Source organism: Acanthaster planci, linkage group LG16 (assembly GCF_054643075.1).
Source record: "Acanthaster planci isolate LZ-2023a linkage group LG16, COTS_SCS, whole genome shotgun sequence".
NCBI lineage: Eukaryota > Metazoa > Echinodermata > Asteroidea > Valvatida > Acanthasteridae > Acanthaster > Acanthaster planci.
In genome coordinates, this window is record NC_141792.1 from 9264405 (window position 1) to 9289028 (window position 24624).

The 24624-nt window shown below is 40.7% G+C and overlaps 2 protein-coding genes across 6 annotated transcripts in view; both read right to left on the reverse strand.

The window, feature by feature from the left end:
• Nucleotides 1-12129, reverse strand: part of LOC110982638 (uncharacterized) — a 32872-nt gene extending 20743 nt beyond the window's left edge. The window contains exon 1 of one of the 3 annotated variants that reach the window (XM_087147299.1): nucleotides 12003-12129. Coding sequence is in view for 1 of the 3 variants with exons in the window: in XM_022241202.2 (XP_022096894.2) it covers nucleotides 3345-3439 (95 nt within the window). In the remaining 2 variants the exon portion in view is untranslated. The other 2 variants (XM_022241202.2, XM_022241206.2) reach the window with 2 other exon arrangements.
• Nucleotides 5781-22479, reverse strand: LOC147796474 (uncharacterized). 3 transcript variants are annotated; one of them, XM_087147301.1, is made up of 3 exons: nucleotides 22261-22479; nucleotides 14519-14606; nucleotides 5781-12307 (listed from the first exon to the last, which is right to left on the reverse strand). In XM_087147301.1, exons 2-3 carry the CDS (start codon nucleotides 14586-14588, stop codon nucleotides 11484-11486), a joined length of 894 nt encoding a protein of 297 aa, XP_087003427.1. In that variant the 5' UTR covers nucleotides 14589-14606; nucleotides 22261-22479; the 3' UTR covers nucleotides 5781-11483. The 3 variants fall into 3 exon arrangements, 2 of the variants coding, with proteins under 2 accessions (XP_087003427.1, XP_087003426.1); XM_087147300.1 differs by having other exon boundaries at nucleotides 14519-14706; XR_002598612.2 differs by lacking the exons at nucleotides 5781-12307; nucleotides 14519-14606 and adding an exon at nucleotides 21739-22006.
• Between the last annotated feature and the right edge of the window lie 2145 nt (nucleotides 22480-24624).

Sequence of the window (24624 nt, forward strand, 5' to 3'; positions counted from 1 at the left end):
AACTGACTGATAGTTTATCCAGCAATTCAGCGCATCAAAATTTACATGCATTGGACATGCGTGATATCAGGATAAAACATGGATGAGGCATACGTGATTGAGTTTCAGCGAGGGGTAATGCATAATGACAGGCACGCATGGGCGCCCCTGGACGATTGTTGCCTCTACATCACGTACTTCCCGGCATGAGTCAGGTGCCAAGGGCTCTCTAAATAATGATGGACCCACATGAGACGATTGAGGCTGGCGATGGTCTCGATACTAGGCTGGCGGAGGCAAAAAAGAAATGACACCTCTGCAGGCCAGTAAATAGGCCCAAAATTGCCTGTGCAAAGCGAATCACGATCTGCAGGCCGTGAAATTTCCTGCTATTAAGCCATTTGTGACACATGGAGTGGATGTTTTGTATTAGTGGAGGATGGAATCAACTAGCAGGACTACCATTTTGTATTTCTGGAAGTATTGGACATAATGGGACCCCCTATCGCAGTGGAAATAGGCATCAATTTTCGAAATGGCGACGGGCAACATGACTGTTTTGACCGGAGAGAAATATCTTCAAAAGTCAGGTCACTGAAAATTGAAAGGAAAATGAAAGATGAGGAAGTGAGCTTTAATTTGATAGGCGGTATGACAAACTTGTATTTTTTTTTAATTATTTGGAAGTGGGGATAGTTATCACTGATGTCTATGGCAGCTTATTTACTGGTCTGTAACCTTGAACTCCTCTGGTTGTTTAGTTATTTCTCTCTCTCTGATTATGACCTGGGGTGACGTTTCGTGTAATCTAGTTTGCTTTTGCAGCCATCTTTTCACTTTGCTAATTATTTCTTATTCTGCTTTATCAGACGGATATGTGAATGGGTATGACTTGGAAGTGGAGCCACGATTTATCTTTGTTCTTTCCTTTGTTTATTCATCGGGCGAGCTTCCGGAGCCTTTGCAAGACCTGCGAAACAGTGGCGTAGCTAGGATTTTACTAGTGGGGGACACAAGATAGAGGGCACTAGCATCTTATGATGGGCACCAGCTTTCGGTGGTGTGGTTTTATGGGGCAAGCTTTTGTCCAATATCTATTCATCCATTTTTAGTGGGGGGGGGGCAATTTGTCGGGGGCACGTGCCCCCAGGCCCCCTAGTGGCTACGCCCCTGCTACAAACTGGATTTTACATGGGGGCCGCCCTCTCAAGTTCCATACTTTTTGGAAAAATGACTTTCATAGTTTTTGTGTTCCTCAAGAAAGAAATTGCATGGCGACCTTTTGCTTCTGGCGTTATTGTTCCTTGTTTGCGCACGTTTGTTTCCACATTTGGAAGAATGAACGTTGCCAGGATTAGTCGATGCGTTCTGACCTGAGGAAGTTCTTTTCAGCACACGTCTGATTAAAATGAGCAATTTTTTTTTAATGTAGGGAAGCGTGTTTTAGGGGGCACCATAGTTTATTTGGCACGTCACCCAGCCCTTGGAAATGTATAACAAATGCCCGCGAAGAAAGTGCGGTGGGCGCGCGAACAACTTACTCCTTTCCAGTGTGGGCACCACAGAATGATTCAGGCAACCGACGTAACAAGAAGAAATCGTTTTGCCTCAAAGGGTCTACAATTGAAAGCGAAGTTTTCAAGTTGTTTGCCAGCGAATACATATAAAAGAGTAAATTCAGATATAAAACGGGACAGTGAACCAGATTAATTTGGTGCACCCTGCCGAGGTGAAACAAAGAACTACTCTGTATGAACTGCCCTTCGAATAAGCAAGCTTTCAGATATGATGTTGACCAATGTTCTTAAGGTTGAGAGGCTCTGGAGGCCGCTTTACTATACCTATACCAAGGTACTAGGCTTGCGGTTGCACCATGTACAAGAAACAATCTCTTTTATGAGTGTGTGGTTCTGAGAAGAACCGATGGTGGACATTCGACATTCCGAACAGTATTTTCTGTTCGTCTTCAGGAGGGTGACATACATATATATTATTTTAAAAGCAAGTTCCAAAATTAAAGCTCTGGAGATATGTTCAGGTTCGTTGAACTCTCAGCCAGAATACGCCGGTTCTGAGTAAAAATCTCGTGCAATTAAACGTTCATGTGTAGAGAAGAACGCCGTGCGTAACATGTAATGTACATTGAAATCCATGACACAGATAGTGATTGTTGTGAAATATTATGTTTTATTTCCTATAGTATCAGTTACCCTGGGATATTCCTGAGCAGATCGGACAAAATGGCGGTCTGTGTTCAGTCGCAAATGACGTCACAGAATTTAGAGTCCAATATCCAACATGACTGATTTTACCTGTCAAAATTAGTCGACAACCCCAGTCTTTTCAAACTAAATTTCTAAAAACAGAACACAATTTAGGTCTAATTAAGAGACAGATAGAAGAAGAAACAAAAATTAGCAGCATTTTTCCCACTTCAACCATGGCAACAACAGGCGTCGCGTCACGTAGATCTTGCACGAGCACGACCGTGCACAATGCAGGTACTTGCAGCACCAGCTCGTATACTGGAGGCTATATGAAGTAACTCAGAATTTGTACGTACAATATAGCGACGGAACGGTTTATAGGGGGGGGGGCAAGCCCCAGCCATTAGAATGACTGGTAGGTAGACCAATAAAGTGTGTGGGGGGTGCAAAATGATTAATTTTCAAAGGTGGTGGGGGCAACGACCCACCAGCCCCCTCCCCGTTCCGCCTCCGCGATGTACATATGCATACGCAAGGAACTGTTCCAGAAATATTAAAGTATAATAATTGAGATAATATTAAAAAAGCCGAGTTGGTCGGTGTACGAATTGGCGCGCACGAGTTGGCTCGCGTATGAGTTGACCAGCTTTTGCCCAGTGGTCATTTTCTCTTTCGTAAAGAGTTTAAACCAAATATTGTCCGCACTTAAATCCATTTGAGCACCTGTCTTCCTTTCCTATTTTTAAAGGAATCCCAGCATGCCAAGTACAGACAAATCCCCTAGTTCCTTTAAATGTTGTTCAATGCAGCCTGCCCCAGCATATAGGTCGTGGACACAGTTTGCTGGGGCAGTGGTCACAGTTAGAACGTGCCTATAAAAATATGAACAAAGATTATTGCATGCATATAACATATCTTCCGACCGTCAATTTAGGGTGTGGAAGTCTCTTACCTTTGAGTACTGATGATGGTTGAGCTAGTACTTAGTAGTAGTAGGATGCTGGCTACTGGGATTAGCGGGTAGTAAGTTAGGATCAGAATGCTATACTATGTTCCAAGCTGCATGGGGCACGTTCTTGATAACTATTATCATGCTTCAGTCACTCCTGTACGTCACCACCAAGTGAGAATTTCATGCCTTTGGAAGTGTGGACTTACGCAATAACGGTCGATCGAGGCAGACAGCTCCTCGGAAGTTGTAAATCCCCCGATGGAACTAGCTGGATGGATAGCTCGCCAGGGGTTGACTGCATTTCACGCTCATGTCAAATATTTGCCTACCGCGCACTGACAGGGCGCTGGTCTTTCATGCATGATAAACAATATACCCAGCGAGCCAATATAGGACGGAGGGGTACCCCCCATACACAAGTCCAATCCCTATAGACACTCTATAGCGTATATTGTTACCTATCATATCCCCTCAGACGTCTATAAAGAATTCCTGAGATTCCGATTAAACAATAACCAACACAAGGGAGGTGTTCTCCGTCCTAGTCTCGCTTCATAGGATAAACAATTAATAAACAGCTGATACACTATAGATCAACACTTCTGCGAGACTGCCATTTAGAAAAAAGTCATATTTTTAAACCCTTGCTTGGAGAAAATGTAACTCCACCAATCTGTTTTCCTCCCCTGTACCTCACCAGAGCAATATTTGAATAATTGGAGAGTCGGGGAGGTTTATTGACAGTACACACCCAGCTTGGCGGGGGGGGGGTTACCGGTAGGTCCCAGGCTGTGCATACGCATAGCTCTAAACTACAAAAACCAGTAGGTGATCCAATGATAATATTCAGATAACTTAATATTATGCAGACTCCATAAAGACTAATGAAAGCCATGTTTGATTCAATATTTCGTTCTTTATTCAGAACATCTTCAGGAATGAGATAAACCATGCAGTTGTAACCTTATAACATGAGTCAGAGGGGGGGTAATTGGCCAATCAGAGAGTCTAAACAGTAAACAAAGAATTGAATGGCTCACAGACAGCATCATCTTATAAACCAGTGGTGACAAGGTGTTAGGAGGCCAGCAGTAAGGAAACATGTAACAAAGGAGAAGTGAGGTGAATCATCCCATAAATGGAAATAAACAGAGTTAGCCAAACAAAGCAAGCTCTTTGGAGGCCCTTAATCCAGTGTTTAGAGATGGCTTGTAGCGACTGATGGCTAAAGCTTCCTTAAATAACAATTCCAGCCAATGTGTAGAATAATCAATAACGCTAGTGTTGCTAAGTATCAATGACCGGTAGGTGGAAAATTGAAAATTGTCTTGTTTGCCCGTATCCAGAAGAATAGGAAGATTAAGTAGCCCCAGGATGTGGTGAAAGCCTTCACATGATGATATATGGTCAAAAATTACACTGTTGGGCCCAGTTGAGTGTTCCTTGATTCTGTTGGTTAGACATCTGTCAGTTTTACCAATGTAATCGTTGTTGCAACCTGGACATTTAAAGTAATATACAATAGAACTACGGTACTCTTTGGGAGTCAGGTCCTTAGTTGGCAGCATATTCATCACTTTCTTAGATTTCCAAATAATTATGATTTTGACATTCTTAGTGAGGTGTCGATTAATCTTGTTGATGTATCTATGGACTATGTTTTGGCCAACCTTTCCAGTGAAAGGTAGCCATAACCAGATTTTGGCTAAGTCCGCATCCTCATTTATTTGGGGTGAATCGGCTTTAGACAGGTTTTGGTGTAGTTTCTTAAAGATGCGGTTGACTGTATGCAGCGGAAACCCATTCCGGGACATGTATCGTTTAAGTGTGTTCAGTTCATGTTGAAGACGAGGTCCAGGAGTGCAGATCTTATGGGCTCTAGGAAATAAACTACGTATCCAGGAGATTTTTTGCTTCCAGGGGGTGAAGCTATCAAAGTGAACATACTGCCCAGTGTGTGTTTTCTTACGACAAATGCCCATTTCACAGGAATTAAATTCAAGATCAAGAAAATGAACAGTGCTGCTAGTTCCTTCAAATGATTCAAATGTAAATTCCGATGAAATGAATTCATTGCTTTCAGGATTCTGTCAAAGTTTACAGGCTTAGCAAGGATAAGTGTGTCATCAACAAAGCGTGTGAAAAACTTGATAATACCTTCATCTTCAAGCTTAGGGATAATTGTTTCCTCTAGTTCGGTCATAAATATATTGGCTAAGACTGGTCCTAGTGGTGATCCCATGGAAACGCCATCAGTCTGTTGGTACAATTCATTATTACATGAGAATACGGTTTTGGTGCAAGTGTCCCTCAGTAGCTTGCGGAGGGTGTTCTTCTTTAAATCAGTGGATATCAGGTTTTTGTCATAGACTCGATGAAGGATTATGTCTATAGCCTTAGTGATAGGTACATTTGTGAACAATGAAACAACATCAAAGGAAACAAATTTAAATCCATCAGTATGGAGTCTGCATAATATTGAGTTATCTAAACTACACTTAACGAACTTGAAATCTTGAGGTTAACTTATTTTAATCCCCACATTGAATAGATACTGGAAATATCTTTTGTTACGGAAAATCGTCAGAGCTCATATCAGTGCCAACAATTCAAAGAGACACACGGACGGCGTGTGCGGAAGGGGGTGGAGTGGGGAGGGGTACGTATTTACTTTGTAGGCGGTCCCTTAGGTCCGGAAAGTCACATAGAGCCCGTAAGGAGACAAGGTATGTTGTTTTATGTTTCGTTCGCAAAAGATTTTATTTCACTCTTGTAAAATTACTCTTCTTAAAAATGTTGACCATCCGTGCACCTTCCAAGGGTGGAAGGAAAGACGCAGGTCTCCGAAATGCGATATCATCTCTAAGATGAAGAGGCGTCGTTATGCTTCGTACTTCAGGTTCAAGGGAAAAGGTGCACGGATGGTCAACTCAAGCTTCCGTAAACATCTTGCAGAAGTCTTCCTTTTTGACAGGTTAGAAAATCAGTCATGTTGGATATTGGACTCTAAATTCTGTGACGTCATTTGCGACTGAACACAGACCGCTCAGGAATATCCCAGGGTAACTGATACTATAGGAAATAAAACATAATATTTCACAACAATCACTATCTGTGTCATGGATTTCAATGTACATTACATGTTACGCACGGCGTTCTTCTCTACACATGAACGTTTAATTGCACGAGATTTTTACTCAGAACCGGCGTATTCTGGCTGAGAGTTCAACGAACCTGAAAATATCTCCAGAGCTTTAATTTTGGAACTTGCTTTTACAATAATGTATATGTATAGCAAAAGGAAAAGGTCAAGTTACATTGTTTCGCCATTGTCCTACCACTATAATCTTCTTGCACTGAACCAACAAATTAATCCTATCTCCTTTGTAAAAGACGTTTACAGCAATAGAACCCAACTAAGGACAAGTTGACCATTGCAGTGTTTTCATTATACAACGCTTTACAACAGCAGAACTACATCGTCTGCCAAATTGGAACGTATATTTTATTGTAGCAACATTTACATATCTGAACAAAAACTACATATCAGCATTGGAAATACTTTTGCCAAATTGGAAAATAGATTTTCTTATTTTTACAACTTAATTCTGAATATTATGCTGGTTTCTTAATGTTGTTAATGTGCCGTTTCTCATCACTTTCGCCATTCAAATTCTCATTGATTACTTTCTTCTTCAAACGTGCAACTTTGATATATAAAAGCAAGGAACTGCACGAACTAAACAAATTCATGGACAAAGGTTTATCTAAAAATCACTCATTTCTTTTGAATGACAATTGAAATAGTTTTATTTACATTTTCATAACTGAAAATATGCTTCTATTGTAAGTTACTGTTTGAAGATGAAAAATCAGCTATAATAGTTTCTTGAAATAGTGATTTGTTTTGTTTCCATAAAAATAGAAAGGCCAACGGAATGTCTTAAAATATGCTACATTCATGGTGCAATATTACAACAGATCCCCCAGAAGAAATTTCAGTGCAACTAAGTAACTTTTCTGTGTGACAATCAGGGAAATTCTCCCAAAATAAGAAAAATACAATTTCCTAAATATAAAAACCCTTAACACCTCATAACGAGATGTATCTTTCAAAGTCCCTGTACAAAAATAGCATTGGAATAGTGCTACATAGATACATCAACAATAAGCGCCCAGTACCATTTTCAACACAGCCATTTCATCATACGTGTTAATGTATACAGGATCCTTCTATCCTATGACAATAGGCGCCCAATACCTGTCTCAACACAGCCTGTTTTGTTATACATTTATACATGGTAGGATTCTATTTACATGTGTAATGAAACAGGCGGTACATAGAACGGTATAGGGCGCCAATTGGTGTATCCTAATAGGATCCAGTATAAAAATGAAACAGGCTGTGTTGAGACTGGTAGGGGAAATCATATACCGGTACGAGGTACCTGTTATTTTAATGCTAATCTTCCCTATAAAACCACAATAAAACACCTGTTTCCCTATTCAAGGAAACTGGTAAATAACTTCCCTATTCCAACAAACATGGAAGGGAGCCTTCTCTATGTGACCAGCCCGATTCAACAATTTGCCCCTAACTTCCAAATTTGTAGCACTGAGTGGGTATTGGTGGTCATCTTGAATTTCGAACAGAAACGTTAATTTTACTCAGGTGAGGCAAAAAGAAACTTCGCTTTGATTTAAACTAGCCGCTCAAAATCTATGCCAAAAGTCAAACATGGTGACAGTGCGTGATTTTGTGTGTAGTTGGAGAATGATCCGTGAAGTAATCGTGTCCATATGACATACATGTATGTCATATTTAAGGACTCAAAAGCCTAGTTGTTACATTTGGCTTGGACATAAAACAGAAGTCCACTTTTATAGATTTTACAGGAATTGTCTCTCCTTTGTGTGCCTACGGATAAGCAAACATCAAGTCCTTTTCAGAATGTTTTCCGCATCACAATTCTGGGTTCATAGTTTGAACAGAAAAATATATGCAATGAAAAAATGTCTTCTGTGGATGACACCACAGCAACATTATCCCAGTTGTGAAGGGAAGCATAGAAAATTTTAATTATGTCTTGAAAGAAGAGCACTTTGGAATGAATTTTACCAAACAGGAAAGTAAATGGGTTTTGAAAAAGAATACAAAATTGGAGAAAATACAGTCTGAAAAAAAATCATTGCGGTTACACTTTAAGAAAAGTGTTCTTCACTTTGAAATGTACAGAAGAGAAGAAGACCTCGTATTGCAACTTGGTAGAGCGTACTGGTGAAACATGCTGACAAAAAGGGTAAAAACGTCATTATATAACGGGGTGCTTATAAATGAATAGTTGTTGATGAAAATTCGGTTGACTGGCGGGGAGGAGAATATAGATTTTAACCGAAGAGCCGTACTTGCTTCATTATAACCACTAGAAAGAATGGAAAACCTTCGTTTGTAATATCACTTATTAAAATGGCTTAAATTTCAAGGAAAGCCATTTTGTGCCGATATTCTATTACGATATTGCAGTTTCTTGTTTATTGTAACTACCCAAAAGCCAATACAAAAAGTCTCCGGTTTCTGGTCAGTTTGCGCGTCGGCCGAAGACCTGCGTGTCATCAAAATAAAAAAAAATATTTGGTATAAAATGATGTCCAAAGGCTGCCAAACTTGCTTGATCGACTGGAATCCTGCTACTGCGTAAGTTCAAAGCGTTTTTGGTGGAGCACGGTTGTGTAATATTTTACAGTAAAGGATTTTCTTTGGTTGCCCATACGTTTAGTTGGACACTCTTTTTCAGGTGATGTCATTTCTGTATTATTCATTTAGATCTGGATTCAGACAAACGAGGTGATCTCAAGTCCTGTGTACATGTACAAGCTTAAAATGCTTTTAAACAGTTCAAACGTACAGGGCCCAGTCTACCGTATTTTAGTGTCGGTAGAGGCCAGCGTTACGTGAATAGATGCAGTCGCGATGGAGATCGCCCGTTATATGTACATCATTTCCTGAAAAACAGGTGATGGTAAAAAAAAAGCGTCCCTGCACCACTTTTGGATCCAGCTCTTGATTAGAAACCCAAGACTAATTTATTTGGGCCTGATTCATTACAATGCTTTCGTAATAAACTGTCTGTAAAGGATGTACGGTATAATTCAGTAATTCAACTTTGTCTTTTGTTTTCAAAGAAGCGATTTAATTTGTTTTGGCTTTATCGTTTCTTTAACGACTGTAATTTAAATGGGGGTCCCTGACGATTAGCATGAAGATGGAAAGGTCACCATCCAAAAATATAGTTTTAAATTAATAAGAACTGTAAGATACAATTAGAGAATAATGAATAGCCTAAGTATCAATCGGGAGAACTGATCTTAAACAGCCAATCATCCCTTTTAGATTAGGAGGTTTTGTTACAAACAGCGTTCTGTGGTTTCTAAGTTAGCTGATTGACAATTGGAAGTCCAAGGAATTTTAGTTAAATCCACCCAAGGATATAGCTCCATTGTATTCACATGTTTGTTCCCGTTTTTAGAGGGAGTCAAACAGGTGCCATGTATAGTAAACGGACAATCAACTAGCCATAAACCAGTCGCAAACATCAGTTTAATAAATATTAACATCATGAAATAATGTAAGAAGGCCCCTGTTGGAGCATAAGGCATGTCATCATCATAAAGAAAAAATGGTAACAAGTTCGAACAGTTACAGCAGTAAATAATATTATAAACAAGAGAAGGCCCAGTGCTCAGCCTTGTGGGACACCACTTAATATATCTTACAAACAGGAAGTACAATTACTATAAGATGACTGAAGACGGGTAAATAACAACAAAACCACTCTAACGCCACTCAAAAGCCAATACCGACCGCCTTTGATAAATCTTAAGAAAATACCCACAGTATACCGATTATCTTCACGACAATGATTTTGTTGGTCAAGTCAACCAAAGCCATGGAGGTTGAAAAATTACTATGGAACACTACTGGGAAATCATCATCAAAATATCCAGCTGGAAGGGACTCACATGGTAAGAAAAAGGAGCACTTTCCCTGAGTTTTTTCATTCACGTTTTTTTCCTGGAAATGATGTGCGTATAAAGCGCGATGTCCATCGCCACTGCATGCGTACGTACATTGTACCGCTGGCCGCTACCAGTACTTAAAATACACTGCCCCCGCACTTTTTTTAAAAAACATTTTCAGCCTGTAGTGTACACACTACATAAGGCCACCTCGTTTGCCTGGTTCCCAGATGTAAATGCATATTACAGAAATGAAGCAAATCTGTAACAAGAGTGCCCAACTAAATATACGCTGAGGTGAAGGGATTGTTGGATGTGAAACCTAGGGGGTGAATAAACATGTAGGCAGATTTGGGTCATAGGTTTCGGCAGTGAGCCAGTGCGATACTCCAACAGTGTATGCCAAAAATGCAGCCCGTCCAAGGAAATTCCCATCATCAGGAATAGGCTTGCATGGGGTCTATCCCTCTGCCCAGCCCATACTCCCGACTCACCCCATGTCCTCGAAAGACGTTGCCTTTCTGAAATTCAATCGTGCCTCATTAATTTTGTGGAAGAGGGAAAGCAGTTTTCTTTCCCCTTGTACAACGCTATGCTTCGGTGGAGTGATGTTTATTTGACATGTAATTTAGCATTACATCAGGGTCAATGCTTGGTAATGCTGAAGAAAGTACTTGTGTGAGGTTTGTTAGGTCAATTGACATAAATGTACTGGCAAAGTTGAAGGTAAGGAAAAAGCCAGCTCTGCATGATGATTAAAAATGTATTCTTAATACCAAGTGCTGCTGTCACACATTCACAGAAATAACATAACTATGACTTTTCAGGTACAGTTTTTAGCAAATATAAAGCACATAAACCCAACCACGACTAAATAACAACGGTTGGGACAATGTACTTTGATGTGACTTAAGCCATTATTGGTAGTACTGTTCAATTAAAATTCAATCAGCAATTCAAAACGAATTAACTTACTGAAGGGGAGGCGCATATAAGTTATTATTCAATAATATTATCCATTATTACATTATGTTCTTGCCAGGTCCCTGTGTGGAATATGTTCCCCTAAAGGATTGTACCTATGTTTCCCAAAGGGTTCCACCGGTCCCAATGTCCTTATGCTCCGAAATTGGCCACAGAAAAAAAATTGGCTTAGCTTACGTCTACATAATATGTCAATTAGGATGAATTTCAAACATGCCTGATAAGGGTAATAGTGAGTAACAGAGGGATGCCGGGAACTGTTGATGGGAGAACATAATGGGCCTGAAAAACATCGAGTACGTACTCATAAGGTGACGATTTAGTCTCCCCTTCCAAATTACCTTTTAAACTAACCACCAACCAAGTTCCTTTAATTTCTGTACTTTATCGTCATAGCCAATAAGGTAGCTAAAATGCATAACAACTGTTTCGTTAAAGTGTTTCTCTCTCCAGCCAGGAATGCGATAATACAGTCGTCCGTCCGGGTACTTAGCAGGATCGAGCGTCTTCATTAGTAACCTGGGGACTTCCCTCTCTATTTCTCTATTGATCAGTCGATTCAAAACCTTTTGGTCGGGGGTTTTTCGATCTGTTGTTTCCAACAAGTGCACCCATTCTCTAACCACAGGAAGCGTGTTTATTGTTGGTCGATAATAAGCAAAACCATCGCAAAATACGGGTTTTTTGGGGGGATCAACCTCGTTGTGCATGGCAATATCAAAGTCACCCGCAATGTCTTTGAAAGGATCTTTAACCCAGAAGGTATCGACGTCTACAAACAGCACTTCAAAGCCTGCCTGGAGAAAATGCAGAATGTACCGAGCACGCTTGTTTACAAATTGGTTGTATATCTTCGAGCCTACCTGAAGTTTTTTAGAGGTGGTCTGTCCCGAATTGGTCTTTAGCACTTTGACGCCCTGGTACAGCTTCGTCCTGTTAAACAAATAGTCATAACAAAGGTCGTCTTCGGCGATGACTATTACATTTGGGGTAGAACCTGTTCTCTTGATGCTTTCCAGCATGTTTTCGGTCATTTCTAAGAATCCTGCGTTCGTTGTGGTCAGGACGATAGGCCCTTTTACTCCATCCAGCCCGTCGGTCAGGTTTGCGCGGGGCGTTGAGCCTGGAACTAGCGCCGAAATAAACATCCAAGCAGATAGTTGATAGGCTGAAATTGACACGATAGAATACGAAGGATTACACGTTGATCCATCAACGTTCTGAGCCTTATTATCTTACTTATATATAGATCACATCACAACCCATACGGCTGCAACGCATGGATATTGGCTGCACCGAACTAAAGCTTCCCAACTGATTAATAATGTGATAACAAACATCAACGAATTGAAGGCGTTGAACTCCTTTAGAAGGCGTTGAACTCCCAAATAGCTAGAGCTATTTTGGAGAATGGTTTACATTGTGTGATAACTTTGTTGCCTCGTATTTGAAATTTTGGCTGTTTCGTTTTAACTTCCCGTGCAAATTGACTTTCAAGGGAGTTTGTGGCAAAATTGGTCTGAGCCTCTTTTTAGTAGCAATCGTTTCCTGAATTGTTCATTTCAACTAATTTTATTCACTTGGAATTGGCAAAAACTTGAACGTCGCCTAAAAGATTTTAGGGAACCTTGTTATGAATGCCAAGTTATAAAGTCTATGGTGCCCTGCAGAGTTTGACTCAGTTTGACTTGTGCAAGTTTAGCCCCTCTGTTTGCAGAAAGGATTAAGCCCTTCTTGCTCTCCTGAGAAAGCTCTTGGCCTGTGCTGAACATTGCCTAATTGACCAAGTCATTGACCTGTAGCCCATGTAAAATAGTGTGATAGCCAAGTTTTTTTGTTTTTGTTTAAGGGCAGTGATGTTCAAGGTTTTAGAGCATAGATTGTATTTCTTCATTTAAACTTTTGATCAATGATTGCAGATTACAGGTTCACCACTGTTCATGTTTTTATTTGATTTGATTTGTGACTTTGAAACCTGGATCATTACTGACTTTTACTTCCTTTTCTTGTATTTTTGCAGGTTTCTTGCTCGATTGCTTTAATTTTGCGACTACTAGTGCTGTTAATAGTTAATAATTTAAATCCGTGTTGGTTAATAATTTAAGTCTGTGTTGGTATTGGTTGACGTTTGTCTTGGTTTAAGCATTATTGTTGGTTTAAGTTAATTGGTTACGAGTTGAGTACATTTCCTGGTCCATACATTTAAGAAACTCAGCTAAAATCACTGGTTCTGATTGAGAGGTTTGTTTTGGTTTTTTATTCTGTTCACAGTGAAATACATTTTTTTTGTTCTTTGCTTGTTAAAATCAAATTTGATCTTCCTTTGTCATTTCTTGTTGAGAATATCCTGCGACTCTTCCTTTCGATCCCTGGTTCATGTTGATTTTCGCGAGTTCCCCCCATCGTGTGTCTTTTTTCCAGGTAACAATTTTTTTGCATTAAATTTTTAAATTGAGCCAGGTCGGTATGTATAGCGTTAATGTAGTCTTTACGCGTGAGCCTTGATTTTTCTGGTAGCATGATGTTGTACTGAGTGACATAGTCATTGAGATACACGTATATTTACACCACATGGCGAGGTTTTTCACCATAGGTCTCAGCATCGTATTTTAAAAAGAAAGATTATAATATTTTTCATTTTTTTGATGTTCGACACTCCTGGCATCGATATTTATTTACGCCTTCTTGTTTGCATTTTCTGGGTGTGCAAATTGTACAACTGGATTTGTATTTATTACGTTCACAAAACAAGTTTGTTTTTTCATTCGTCGCAGTTTTTTAGTTTTCCCGTCTGCATTGTTCGCATTTGTGCTTATCTTTGTCATGTTTACAAGTTACCCGGCGTTTATGACGATCTAAGCACAACAAATAGTAAGCTGTTAATTCCCCTGTCTTCTTTTGTAGTCTAAACTCTGCAAAAGTTTTTTCTTTGTGACATTCTCTACACTTTTTTACTTCCGTGACAACGTATAGTGTCTCTCTTTATTTTTGGTACTATTTTTTCCTCATTTTTTTCTTCCTTTTTTTTTCCCCGACCGCGTGGTTTGTCAGCGTAGCCGCGCTACCAGCGTTAGTCTTGTTTGTGTGTTGAGACTGCGCCCCGGGCCCGGGTTCTTTGTTTGTTTGGCGACGCGGTAAAGCGATGGCCGAGTTTTAGAGAGATGGCGCAGAAACCCAGGTTCTTTCTTGGCTCGGCGACGGTGGAGCGATGGGTGAGTTTTAGAGAGATTGCGCCATGGCGGCATGTTTGCCCTACTAAAGAAAAGAAAGAAAAGAAAACAACAGAAAACTAAACAAAACAACCAAACAAAATGAAACGAACAAAACAAAACGAAACAAAATGAAGAAAATAAAATGACAACAAATGTTAAGTACTTACCAGAATAGAGAACGCAGAGGCAGCAGGTGAGACACCAAACAAATGGTACTTTTCTGTGAATTTTCACCATTGCTGTACCTTTGGCCAACTGTGAAGACACAAGTTGCGAAATATGTCACAAGATATTGCTGTGGTGTTAGTCAATGCGATGTACAATGCCCTTTGATGTAATACCTTGGCAGCACCGTCTTTGTCAAATGTTTTATCAGTAACCGAGAAGGAAAAAAGCAAAGAAAAAAAGGGAGTGTTTATGATTATCGGATGCTGCACAAATCGTTCTATTGTTAACCCTGCAGATGTTTCACATAATTCCAAACATCACTTTGCTACATGCCAAGGCCTGTACAGGCGTTCATAAGGCTTTAACGCTAAACTGTACATGTAACTTTATGATCTGACAAATCTACATCTGAAATTAAGAGTTCTAGTGATGTCGGAGGGTCCCTTTTCAATCCGAAGAATCTCACACCCACGTTTCATTTTTGAGTGAGCAAGTGCTATCTGGAGCATTTTGGGGGAGTAGGCCTAACTCTAGAGATTTTTGGGATAACAATGCATCTTGTGTAACAATAGCTATTAATATTGTTGACTACCAGGCAAGACAAGTCCCTTTCCTATTGTTGCTGTGCCTCTATTATCCCTGGACATACAGTGTTTTGGGATGCAATAAAGTTAACAGTTTCCATCATTGTCAGATGTTACTAATCACAGATCCAGGGTTTTGTAAAGAAATGTGTGAAAAGGTACCTGCATTTCATCCTCGCAAAGGAAGACACATTTTGCCCCATGAAACGTGTAAATTCTGGAAAAGATGCATGTTTGTAGAAATGATCCACCCAGACAATAATATGTGAAAGCAACTTCCTCTTTAAGTTCCGGCATCGTCACCATGCCAATCGTTCATCACGTTTGACACACTACCCATACATGGGTAAGGACCTTCACCATTATTTGACCATACATTGAGAATTGTCTTATCTATTGGTTTAACCATCAAAGGTTGGGTTTTCAGCAAATCATCGCCGAGGGTATGCTTTTCAACTGAAAAGTTTCTGCTCCAAATATGGATAGTGTTATATGATATCTCTCTGCAAGTGAGTTCAGCACTTTTTCCAACACTTTTGGTGAACCCCTAAACAGCTGGGCGGTGAGGACCTTGCACATGCCCCTGAAATACGGCCAATTTGTGAGAATAGCATGTAAGATTTTCTGAAAATTGATAATATTACAGTGACTTGGCGCGAAAACGTGTTGACGATGTCGGAGTAAATGCCGAGGGGTAGGCGACATTTGCCCAGCTCTTTTAGCTTGTTTAGGGTTATGAATCCCCTGAACTTTTTTTTCCAGTTATCACCACAACGCATTTTTTTCACGAGCCGCCCTTAAAGCGTTTCCAAAGTAATTCTCTCAAATCAGTTTGACACCGAGTTGGTGAAAATCGAAAACACCGTTCTCGTGCGCCGCACATTCTCCCGATACAGCTGAATTTAAAACATGCGTACGCGTGCTGCGTCGAAGTCCAAATGACTGTTACAACAAAGCCAGATTGATTTGAAATGCCATAGTTGTGATTAAAAGGTTTTTTGTACATCTAGGCCTATGTCAATTTTTTAAAATGAAAATCAGGCATGGGACAGCAAGTTATCATTTAGGGTCAACACTATGCACGTTGAGAGTGTATAACAAACATGAGCTAGCAATTCAACATTTTTCATGTTTAGAACTTGGAAACTTTATGCATTTTTACAAAGTGATAGTGAAATTAAAAACATTTGGAAGATTTGCATGGTGAGAAGCGAAGTTGCAGTTACACCATGTACGATTGATCTTTTTTTATGAGTGCTGGTTAACAATAGGTATTTCATCCAGTGTGCTTTGTCAGCCATAAGAAGTTGACAATGAACACAGCACGCTGCGTCGAGTAATTGCTAAAACGTCTTTCATTTATAGGTCACACCACCGACACAGATTCAGCATACGTTTATTTGGATTGAAACGTCAAATGTCAAATCTTTTGACACTCCTACGCTGGTATTTGATATGTTATGAGAATGGTAAACCAATATTTTCAGTCAAATTTGTAACAGTTGGACAAGAGGAATAATTATACTTCGTTATTTTGTAACGGGACATTTCATGTGATTACATGTCCTTTCAGGTTCACCTTAGGTTTGGCCATTGCATTATGGGAAGATTAGAGTAGCTTCAGTCTTTTGTGTGCATGCCTTCGGCCATGCCGCATCATGTGTAATCATTCTCTGTATATAATGTAAATAATCTAATCAGAATGTATCACAGAGTCAAGAAGAATCCTCATTCTTCCCCGATCCGAACCTGGTAATGGTAAATCCGACCGTTACACTGGCGTAGTCGGCAGGATGGGGGAGAATTTTTTTGATTGAAAGTATTGTTCTGATCTTTGCTAACCACGATTCGTCTTGTGATCTACGCTATGAACATGCGGTGTGTACCTCGTCACGTGTACCGTACTTGACTGTGTGACATTGTGTAAGTTCTGCATGTTGGAATATTGTTTACATGTAGCATGTCTTCCATCATGTACATCATCGTTCGTCTTGCCAGCACCTGTGTGTGAGAGGGGAGTTCCCATACTCTCTGCTGATTTTCTGAGCCTACCTCGACTGCGTTTGTCGTCGGAAGTGACTAGATACTAACCCGTGAAACCTGGTCTGCTATTTTTCTCAAGACTCTTAGAGGGTTCATGCTTGGACTCTGTTTCTGCATCAATTGAAAAAGGAAATCCCAAACACAATGATAAAATTGGAAAATGAATAGCACAAATGGGTCGGATTCGAACCAAGGACTATGGATCTGTATTTCAAATCACTATCAACTAAGCTATCGAAGCGACGTAATGGATTCCGTTTTTGAAATGTCTCAAATGGTGTATTGCATTGTCCCCTCTTCATGAATCATTGATCCCCCAGCTACTGAAAAAAAAGGTAGCGCACCAGGTTTCACGGGCTAGTATTAAGTCGCTTCCTTTGTGGTCAGGCTGTTAACAAGAGCTGATCTACGCTTGTGGGGGAGCACCTGGCCAGGCTTAGTCTCCTGAAGCCTTCCCAACTTTGTATCAGATTCACACCGCTGTGTGATGGAGCAACTTGTCCCTACGGACTGTCATGACTGTGATTGTCTTCAGTGTGGCGTTAACCCTTCGTCCAGGGGAGGAGGTCTTGTTTCCTTGAGCACAGTTGCGTCAACCTTTGCCTTACCCAGTTGGGCCGGGGAAGAGTGCTGATCGCTTTGTGCACAGTTACGCCATGGAGGTAGGGTTACGCTAACCCTTCGCCCAGGGCAGGAGTGCTTATCTCTTTGAGTCGTCTGTTGATTGTCTGCCACAATCGTTTGACTGTTTGTCTTCAACAAGTCTTTAACTGTACAACATGTGATAACTGTGAACTTTGAGTGGCTGTATACTGTGACTGTAATTATATATAACAGGTTTGCCCTTACCCAACGTATATTAATAAGCACTGTATGCTCAGTGCTTGTCCGAGAGCTTGCGAAAAAAAACCTCACAAGCTTACTCGGGTGGGACTCGAACCCACGACCTCCTGCTTACTAGTGCAGATGTCTTAACCACTCGACCACCGAGCTTGCCGGGATCGGCTGGCCGGTCCGAGTCAAATGGAGCAGCGGGTACCGCGAACAATTTTGACTGTAATTGTTCTTGTGAACTGTAGGTACCCACATGTCATTGCTGATTTGCTTATTAAATTCAGCTCAGATATTTTTTTTTTACATGTTGATCTTTAGACTGACTAACTACATGTACACTATGTCTGGGTTAAACACTTTGTGATTTGAGGTGAATTCTTTATAGTGTCCACAAATTCGTGTAAGGTTTGAGCTTTAGCATCCGATATTATCATTGTTTTGAGGGTCATTTCCGTTGATGTCAGTGAGAGTATCCTGTAGGCCTGTGCCGGGTACCCGGTTACCCGCCCGTCGATTTCAAAACCTGGTTCCATTTTTCTGGGCCGGGTACCCGTAAAAAAGTAAATAAATTAGGAACAAACATTCATGCATAAAATGTCTGTGAAATTTCTTACAGAAGGACAGACTTAATGGAAAACCACCGTGCGGATGAAAACCCGGTCCCGCGGTCATACATGAAACTTGAATTCGGAGATCGACAGCTAATTTTGTTACCCACTCCGCCCATTGTACCGCAAGTCGTTTTCCTAGTTACGGAATTTCCTAGTTCACAAGAACGAAAAAACCACTGAAATTCACGAGCGATAGGTCACTCGCTACGTGTGATTTTAAATATTTCTTTAGATTGAATATTCATATAAACCTTTGCATCTAATGTCTGCTTAATCAAAATGGCTTTTTTAGAGTTAACGTTTTTGTTAATTTAGCGAAAACTGCAAGCTTTTCCCCCACTCTCGGATCGCGCGGCGTTACCACGCAAAGTCGTTGCGAACTCAACTACACGGGCGCAGCAGAAATGTATGTGACGTAATGGGCTCGTCAACTGTGCGGCGCGGGGAGGATAACATTGATAGCTCACTGTACAGTTTAAAAGTCGAGTCAACCCTTACGCAATTTCTACCTTTTTAATTCATTGGAATTCTTATTTTTCATCTAATTTTCTCAAAATTAAAATATTCTCTATTAGAAAAGCAACTTTTTACAATGGTTTTGGCTGAAAATGGATTTTTCGTGTGGTTACTTTTTATATGTGAAGACGTTTTTGTCTCGATCCTAAACCGATCCAGAACTAGGAAAGGTGTCATCATCACTTTCGTCGATTGATCCTGTGAGTCCAAATATAAAAGCTTAGATTTTGAAAAAAAAAATTGAAGTATATCCAAAACACAAAGTTGACTTCTGACCATATTTCAGTCGAATTTGAGGATTTTTTAGCGGCAGTCCTACTGAATAATTTTCGCGATCCGGAACTAGGAAAATAACTGTATCAAACCTATATGAACAAGAGACCGAAGGAGTTTTTTCTTATGAGGGGGAAGCGCTGTTGATGTACACTTGCATGACTGTATTAGTAACTATCAAACCCTGTCGGCCTAACTGACTTTTGCGCGGAATAAGTAGTGCTTACTGTTTGAATTAAGAGTATTTTTGTCAAATAAAACAATATGAATGAAAATTAATTTATGTTGGGATTGACGACGAAGCGAGAGCGGACTGTGTAATATTCCTGCGGTACTGGGACTCCACGCGGCGAGCGGTAAGTAGTGATCACGCACAAATTGTGCGGTTGATCGGCCTCTTTTTATAATCAAAGCACTAAATGTGCGCTACAAACCCAAAGAGTCAGAGAACCAGTTTAGTTAAGTTTTATACCAAGAAATATTCCATTTCAAAATTATTTTTAAATTAAAGCAACTTGAATATCCTCAGTGATTCAGCGGAACTGTGGATGAGGAATTGACCAAAAAACAGGAATGATTTTTGCTGTATGTACTAAAGCATTTCAAATCCAAGTATTTTTTCTTTCGAAAAAACAAGGAAATGTTGACAGGTGCAAGTCATAATACAGTCGGCCAATCAAATATCACTTGTCGAAGTACTTATGCATTAAAATCTCGACAATTTGAACCTCAGGGGAATGGAGTTATCTGGAAAAAGTATTTATAAAACTAAACCACTTCATCGTGGTACGTACCTTCGTGTAGCAAAACTTTCGTATCGCTTAGTCATTTAACAACGTGAAGCGCTGCTATTTTTTTCACTTGGGCTTCCTTATGTGTGGTCACATAACCTTTCTTTTTACGGTCACATGGCTACTGCAGTGTCAGCGATTGGACTGCCTAAAGGGGACTACAATTGGGCCCGCGTTGCAATCAGGTTAGTTTCAGCGTCTTGAAAGCCAGGATTACACAGTTGCAGCTACGTTGATTTATGTAACGTGCTGGTCCTCGTCAGAAAAGAAATGAACTTGCGAGGACTCCTGACCCTATATAGACTTCCGATTCTTTCAACGCCGGTTGAAGCATTTTGGTGGCGGTTTTTTGAATCGGAAACTTCAAAATAAGTGGATGTAATGGTGTGGGCATTGTTCGAGTTACGGCGGTATTTTTGTACATAAAACATTAAGCCTTTTAACCCGTGACGTACATAGCACTGATCTGGTCCGCACGTGACTTGACCAGCGCTCGCCATTTGTGCACGCCACATGCGTTCCGCGTGTCCGTGGTCATGCAGCATCCGGGACATTTCCTTTGAGCGTTTGCAGGTGCGTATATCATGTAGGTGTTTGCAGCTCTGTTCTTTTTTCTGACGTTTCCCGTGAAGATTTGTTTTTCTGTTTCATACACCCACAAAAAATTTGCAAACTGAAGGTAACAATTTCGTTTGATAAAAAGGTAGGAGAGATTAACTCCGACGTTTAGAACAATGTTCTGCTTGCTTCGTATGTACCAAAAAGAACCGTGTTTCGGGCACATGATCCACCGGGTTGCGCGCAATGCCATTTGTTATTAGGCGATCTCTTTTCCGGGTACCCGATGTTAACAAAAAACGGGTACCCGGTTCTAAAAATACCCGCAAATGCACTCCCCTAGTATCCTGTCTTCTTGTGTCTATCTTGATCAGTTGGCAGTAAACCCGAGTGGAGGGGAGGAGTACCCAAAGTCTCTTCTTGGCCTATCAGGGATTTGGCAGCAACCCAAAGCTTGCAGGGGAGTACCCAAAGTCTCCTGCAGCCTACTTGATTAATAGTGTCTGGTACAAGTCATGGAGTAGTCTATTTTCCTGACTATGACTATTATATTGATTAATTAAGTTAGCTTTATCAGTCATCATTTACAGATGTTTATTGATCACATTTATCTTCAGATCAGTAGGAGTTTGAGCATGAGACTGCCATAGGTGTCCGATTATCATGTTTTATTCAAGTACATGTACAAAGAAGCGATTTCTTCATTTGATATCGTTAAACACGTTAAAACTTCAGGTTTATGCTGTTAATTTAAAGAAAAAAACTTGATCAGACTTCCATAGGTTATACTGAGAAATAGTTGATGTTAGCAAATGTTTCCTTGGTTAATCTAACTGTGATACAGACTGTTGTAGCTTTATTTAGCAACCTCCCTTTTCTGTAAACCTTAGCTAAGGAGGGGGAGTGCAACGGGACATTTCATGTGATTACATGCCCTTTCAGGTCCACCTTAGGTTTGACCATTGCATTATCGGAAGATTAGAGTAGCTTCAGTCTTTTATGTGCATGCCTTCGGCCAAGCCGTATCATGTGTAATCATTCTCTGTATATAATGTAAATAATCTAATCAGAATGTATCACAGAGTCAAGAAGAATCCTCATTCTTCCCCCATCCCAACCTGGTAATGGTCAATCTGACCGTTACAATTTGGCACGACGTGTCACGGCTCACCGTCCCCTCGCATGTCAAAATTACGCTTATACTGCACAAAATGCCAAAGACCGAGTTTTCTTCCTCAAGTCGTCGTTTCCGGTAGGATGACGAAAACAATGTGTTTCTATGGGGAAAAAAATCAGAGTAAAAGACATCGGTTGCAAAACCAGGAAGACTAAGAGGAAACATGCACGACATGACTAAAATGCGTTTGAGCGAAATCAGCAGACTCAAGCAATCAAAGGCTACATTTCACATGCATAAGCACATAAAACTGTTCGTATAGCCCTACACCCCTAAGCCTAGATGGGAAATTGTAATTGGCCAACCGAGACAAAAACGCTGAATCTGGGGTGAGAGTTACGGGTTATTTCTTACCACAGAAACTTCAGTGCACCAAATATGCGCCGTCTACATGTAACTCAGAAGAACCAATGGGGAATACTTCAAGGAATGATTCCGATGTGATATCATCCAAAGGACGCTGATTGCCGCACCCAAATTACTCTCATGTGGATCACACAAGCGGCAGGCGCTACAGATGGCCGTCATCTTAGCATTGTGCGTTACATGCAGTCCCCGCAGCAGCCACATTCATGTACAGTGCACAAACTAATGGTTATGGGATGGTGACCTATACTGGTACAGTGGCCTCGAGAAGACATACACCGGTTCAAAATTTTGAAAATGGAGTTCAACCCGTTTCGTACAATACCTTTAATAGACCGATTGCGCCCATCAAGTCACGTGGTTCATGGTGGGTATCAAACATTAACATACAATGCGTCCTCCCGTAGCAACGTGTGTCTCAAGTTTCACTTATCAAAGATGAAGCTGACGGTTGGTAAAGTGCTCCATCTACGATGTTCTGAGTACCGTACCGAAAAGTAGGCTTTGTTTTTGGTGAACAATACTTAATTCACACTTTCTATAGGAGGACACCACGTTTATTATTATTTCACACCCATTCTATATCATGTGTCATCGGACGCAATCGATCTATTCGATGAGCGCATAGCTTGGTAACACAGATTAATTTCTTTGGGAGACTGTCGAAGGAGACTGATTTTTTTAAGTGTCTATTGAGAAGTCCACATAGGTTGTAGTCAACTCCAGCCCCAATGAATACAGAAAGAATGGAGCCTATAGTTAAGGGTTCAATAGCATGCATGCCAATGTTCCATACGGATTCTCAGACAAAAAAATCAAAGCATTGTTTTGTCCTTAATCAACTTTCATTTTCAATTTTGCAAAGGTTAACCAATTGTACCTCTGAATATTTACACAAAACAAAATTAACCCACAAAAGGTGATATATCCGAAATCTGCCTGCAGCCATTATTCAAAATGCGTCCCTCTGCTTTCTCGGGTAAATCCATATTGCCCCCAGGGGGAAGCCCAAAGACCCCGGGAGTTGATCCTTCAAAGATTAACACAATCTCACCATTTTGGGGGCCACGAAATCTCGGTTTCTAAAGGAATGTTGGGACACTTCTAATGTTGGGTTGGGCGGAAATTGTCGAGGCGGGAAAACCGCGGGCCGTTCGCATACCAGCGCGGGCAACCAGCCAACTCCATGCGGGTCCGAGCTGGCGCCCCTACCGGCCGGACCTGCCGGCGCTACACTATTGTTTGTCTGACCGGAAAGCAATAATCATCGAGCAGAGTTGTAACTCCTTCTGTGTCCTTCATCCATGCTCAACCTTGCACAGATTTTAGTGAAGGAAATACATCACACAGGGTCACGCCTAACAATGCGCAGAGCATTGTGGGTAAATTTCTGCAAGGCTAACAAGCTCGTTTAATGCATTACACAAGCGGTGGTTATAAATTTGATTTTTTTTCTATTTTTCCTCATTGCTGAAAAACGTCTCATTACACTTTATTTGTTCATCCAAAATTGATCAAGATCACCATTATTTAATTAAAATACATGAGTTTTGCGAAAAACACGTGATCAGTGATACCTTGTGAGGAGATTAACTACCGTCACTGGGACTAACTAACAAGGATATGTTCTTATCATATAGCTGATACTTTGCCCGTGCAAAAGCATTGCCATTGGCAAACTAAAAACTGAAAGTAACGCTTCGTTAACAGGAAGTGATAACCCCATGGTCGCAGTCAAGGTCGAGCACAATGTTGTAATTAAATCATTGTGCAAAACCGGCATCAGCCCTTCCAAGCACCATGTTCGGGCGCTGGGCGACGAGCAACTTTAACCCTTTGTATTAGAAGACTCCTACTGGTCGAGCTCTTCAACGACGCTAATATTTTATTAATTCCTAAGCCTCAAGAACCGTGTAAATAGAGCACATTTTCCCTATCTCGTCAGTCAGGTGCGGCTATTCGGAGCGCAACCTTACGTTGTGCGGTGGAAGGACCCATTTCGAGAGTAGTGCGGTATTTCCAAAATACCTATTCTTATGGGGAATTGCGTGGTACCCGTATGAATGCCAAACTAGCTTAGCTTGAACCATAGAGTGGGATATAATAATGATTACTATAGGGCGTACTTCCCATTACAAGCAACGCTTTGCCACTGTGCGCCATTGGATCGCAGGCTGTCAAAGCCAAACCGGAGGAATAGCACGCCAAGTACCCAGATGTTATTGTTCCCATACACGATACAATTGGAAACTTACAAGAAAGTTTGCAGTACCTTTTGCGACGCATCTTTAATATATGGTATAGAACAATCGAAACCGTACTTAGTTGTAGGCCCTATTTTAGGATATTTTG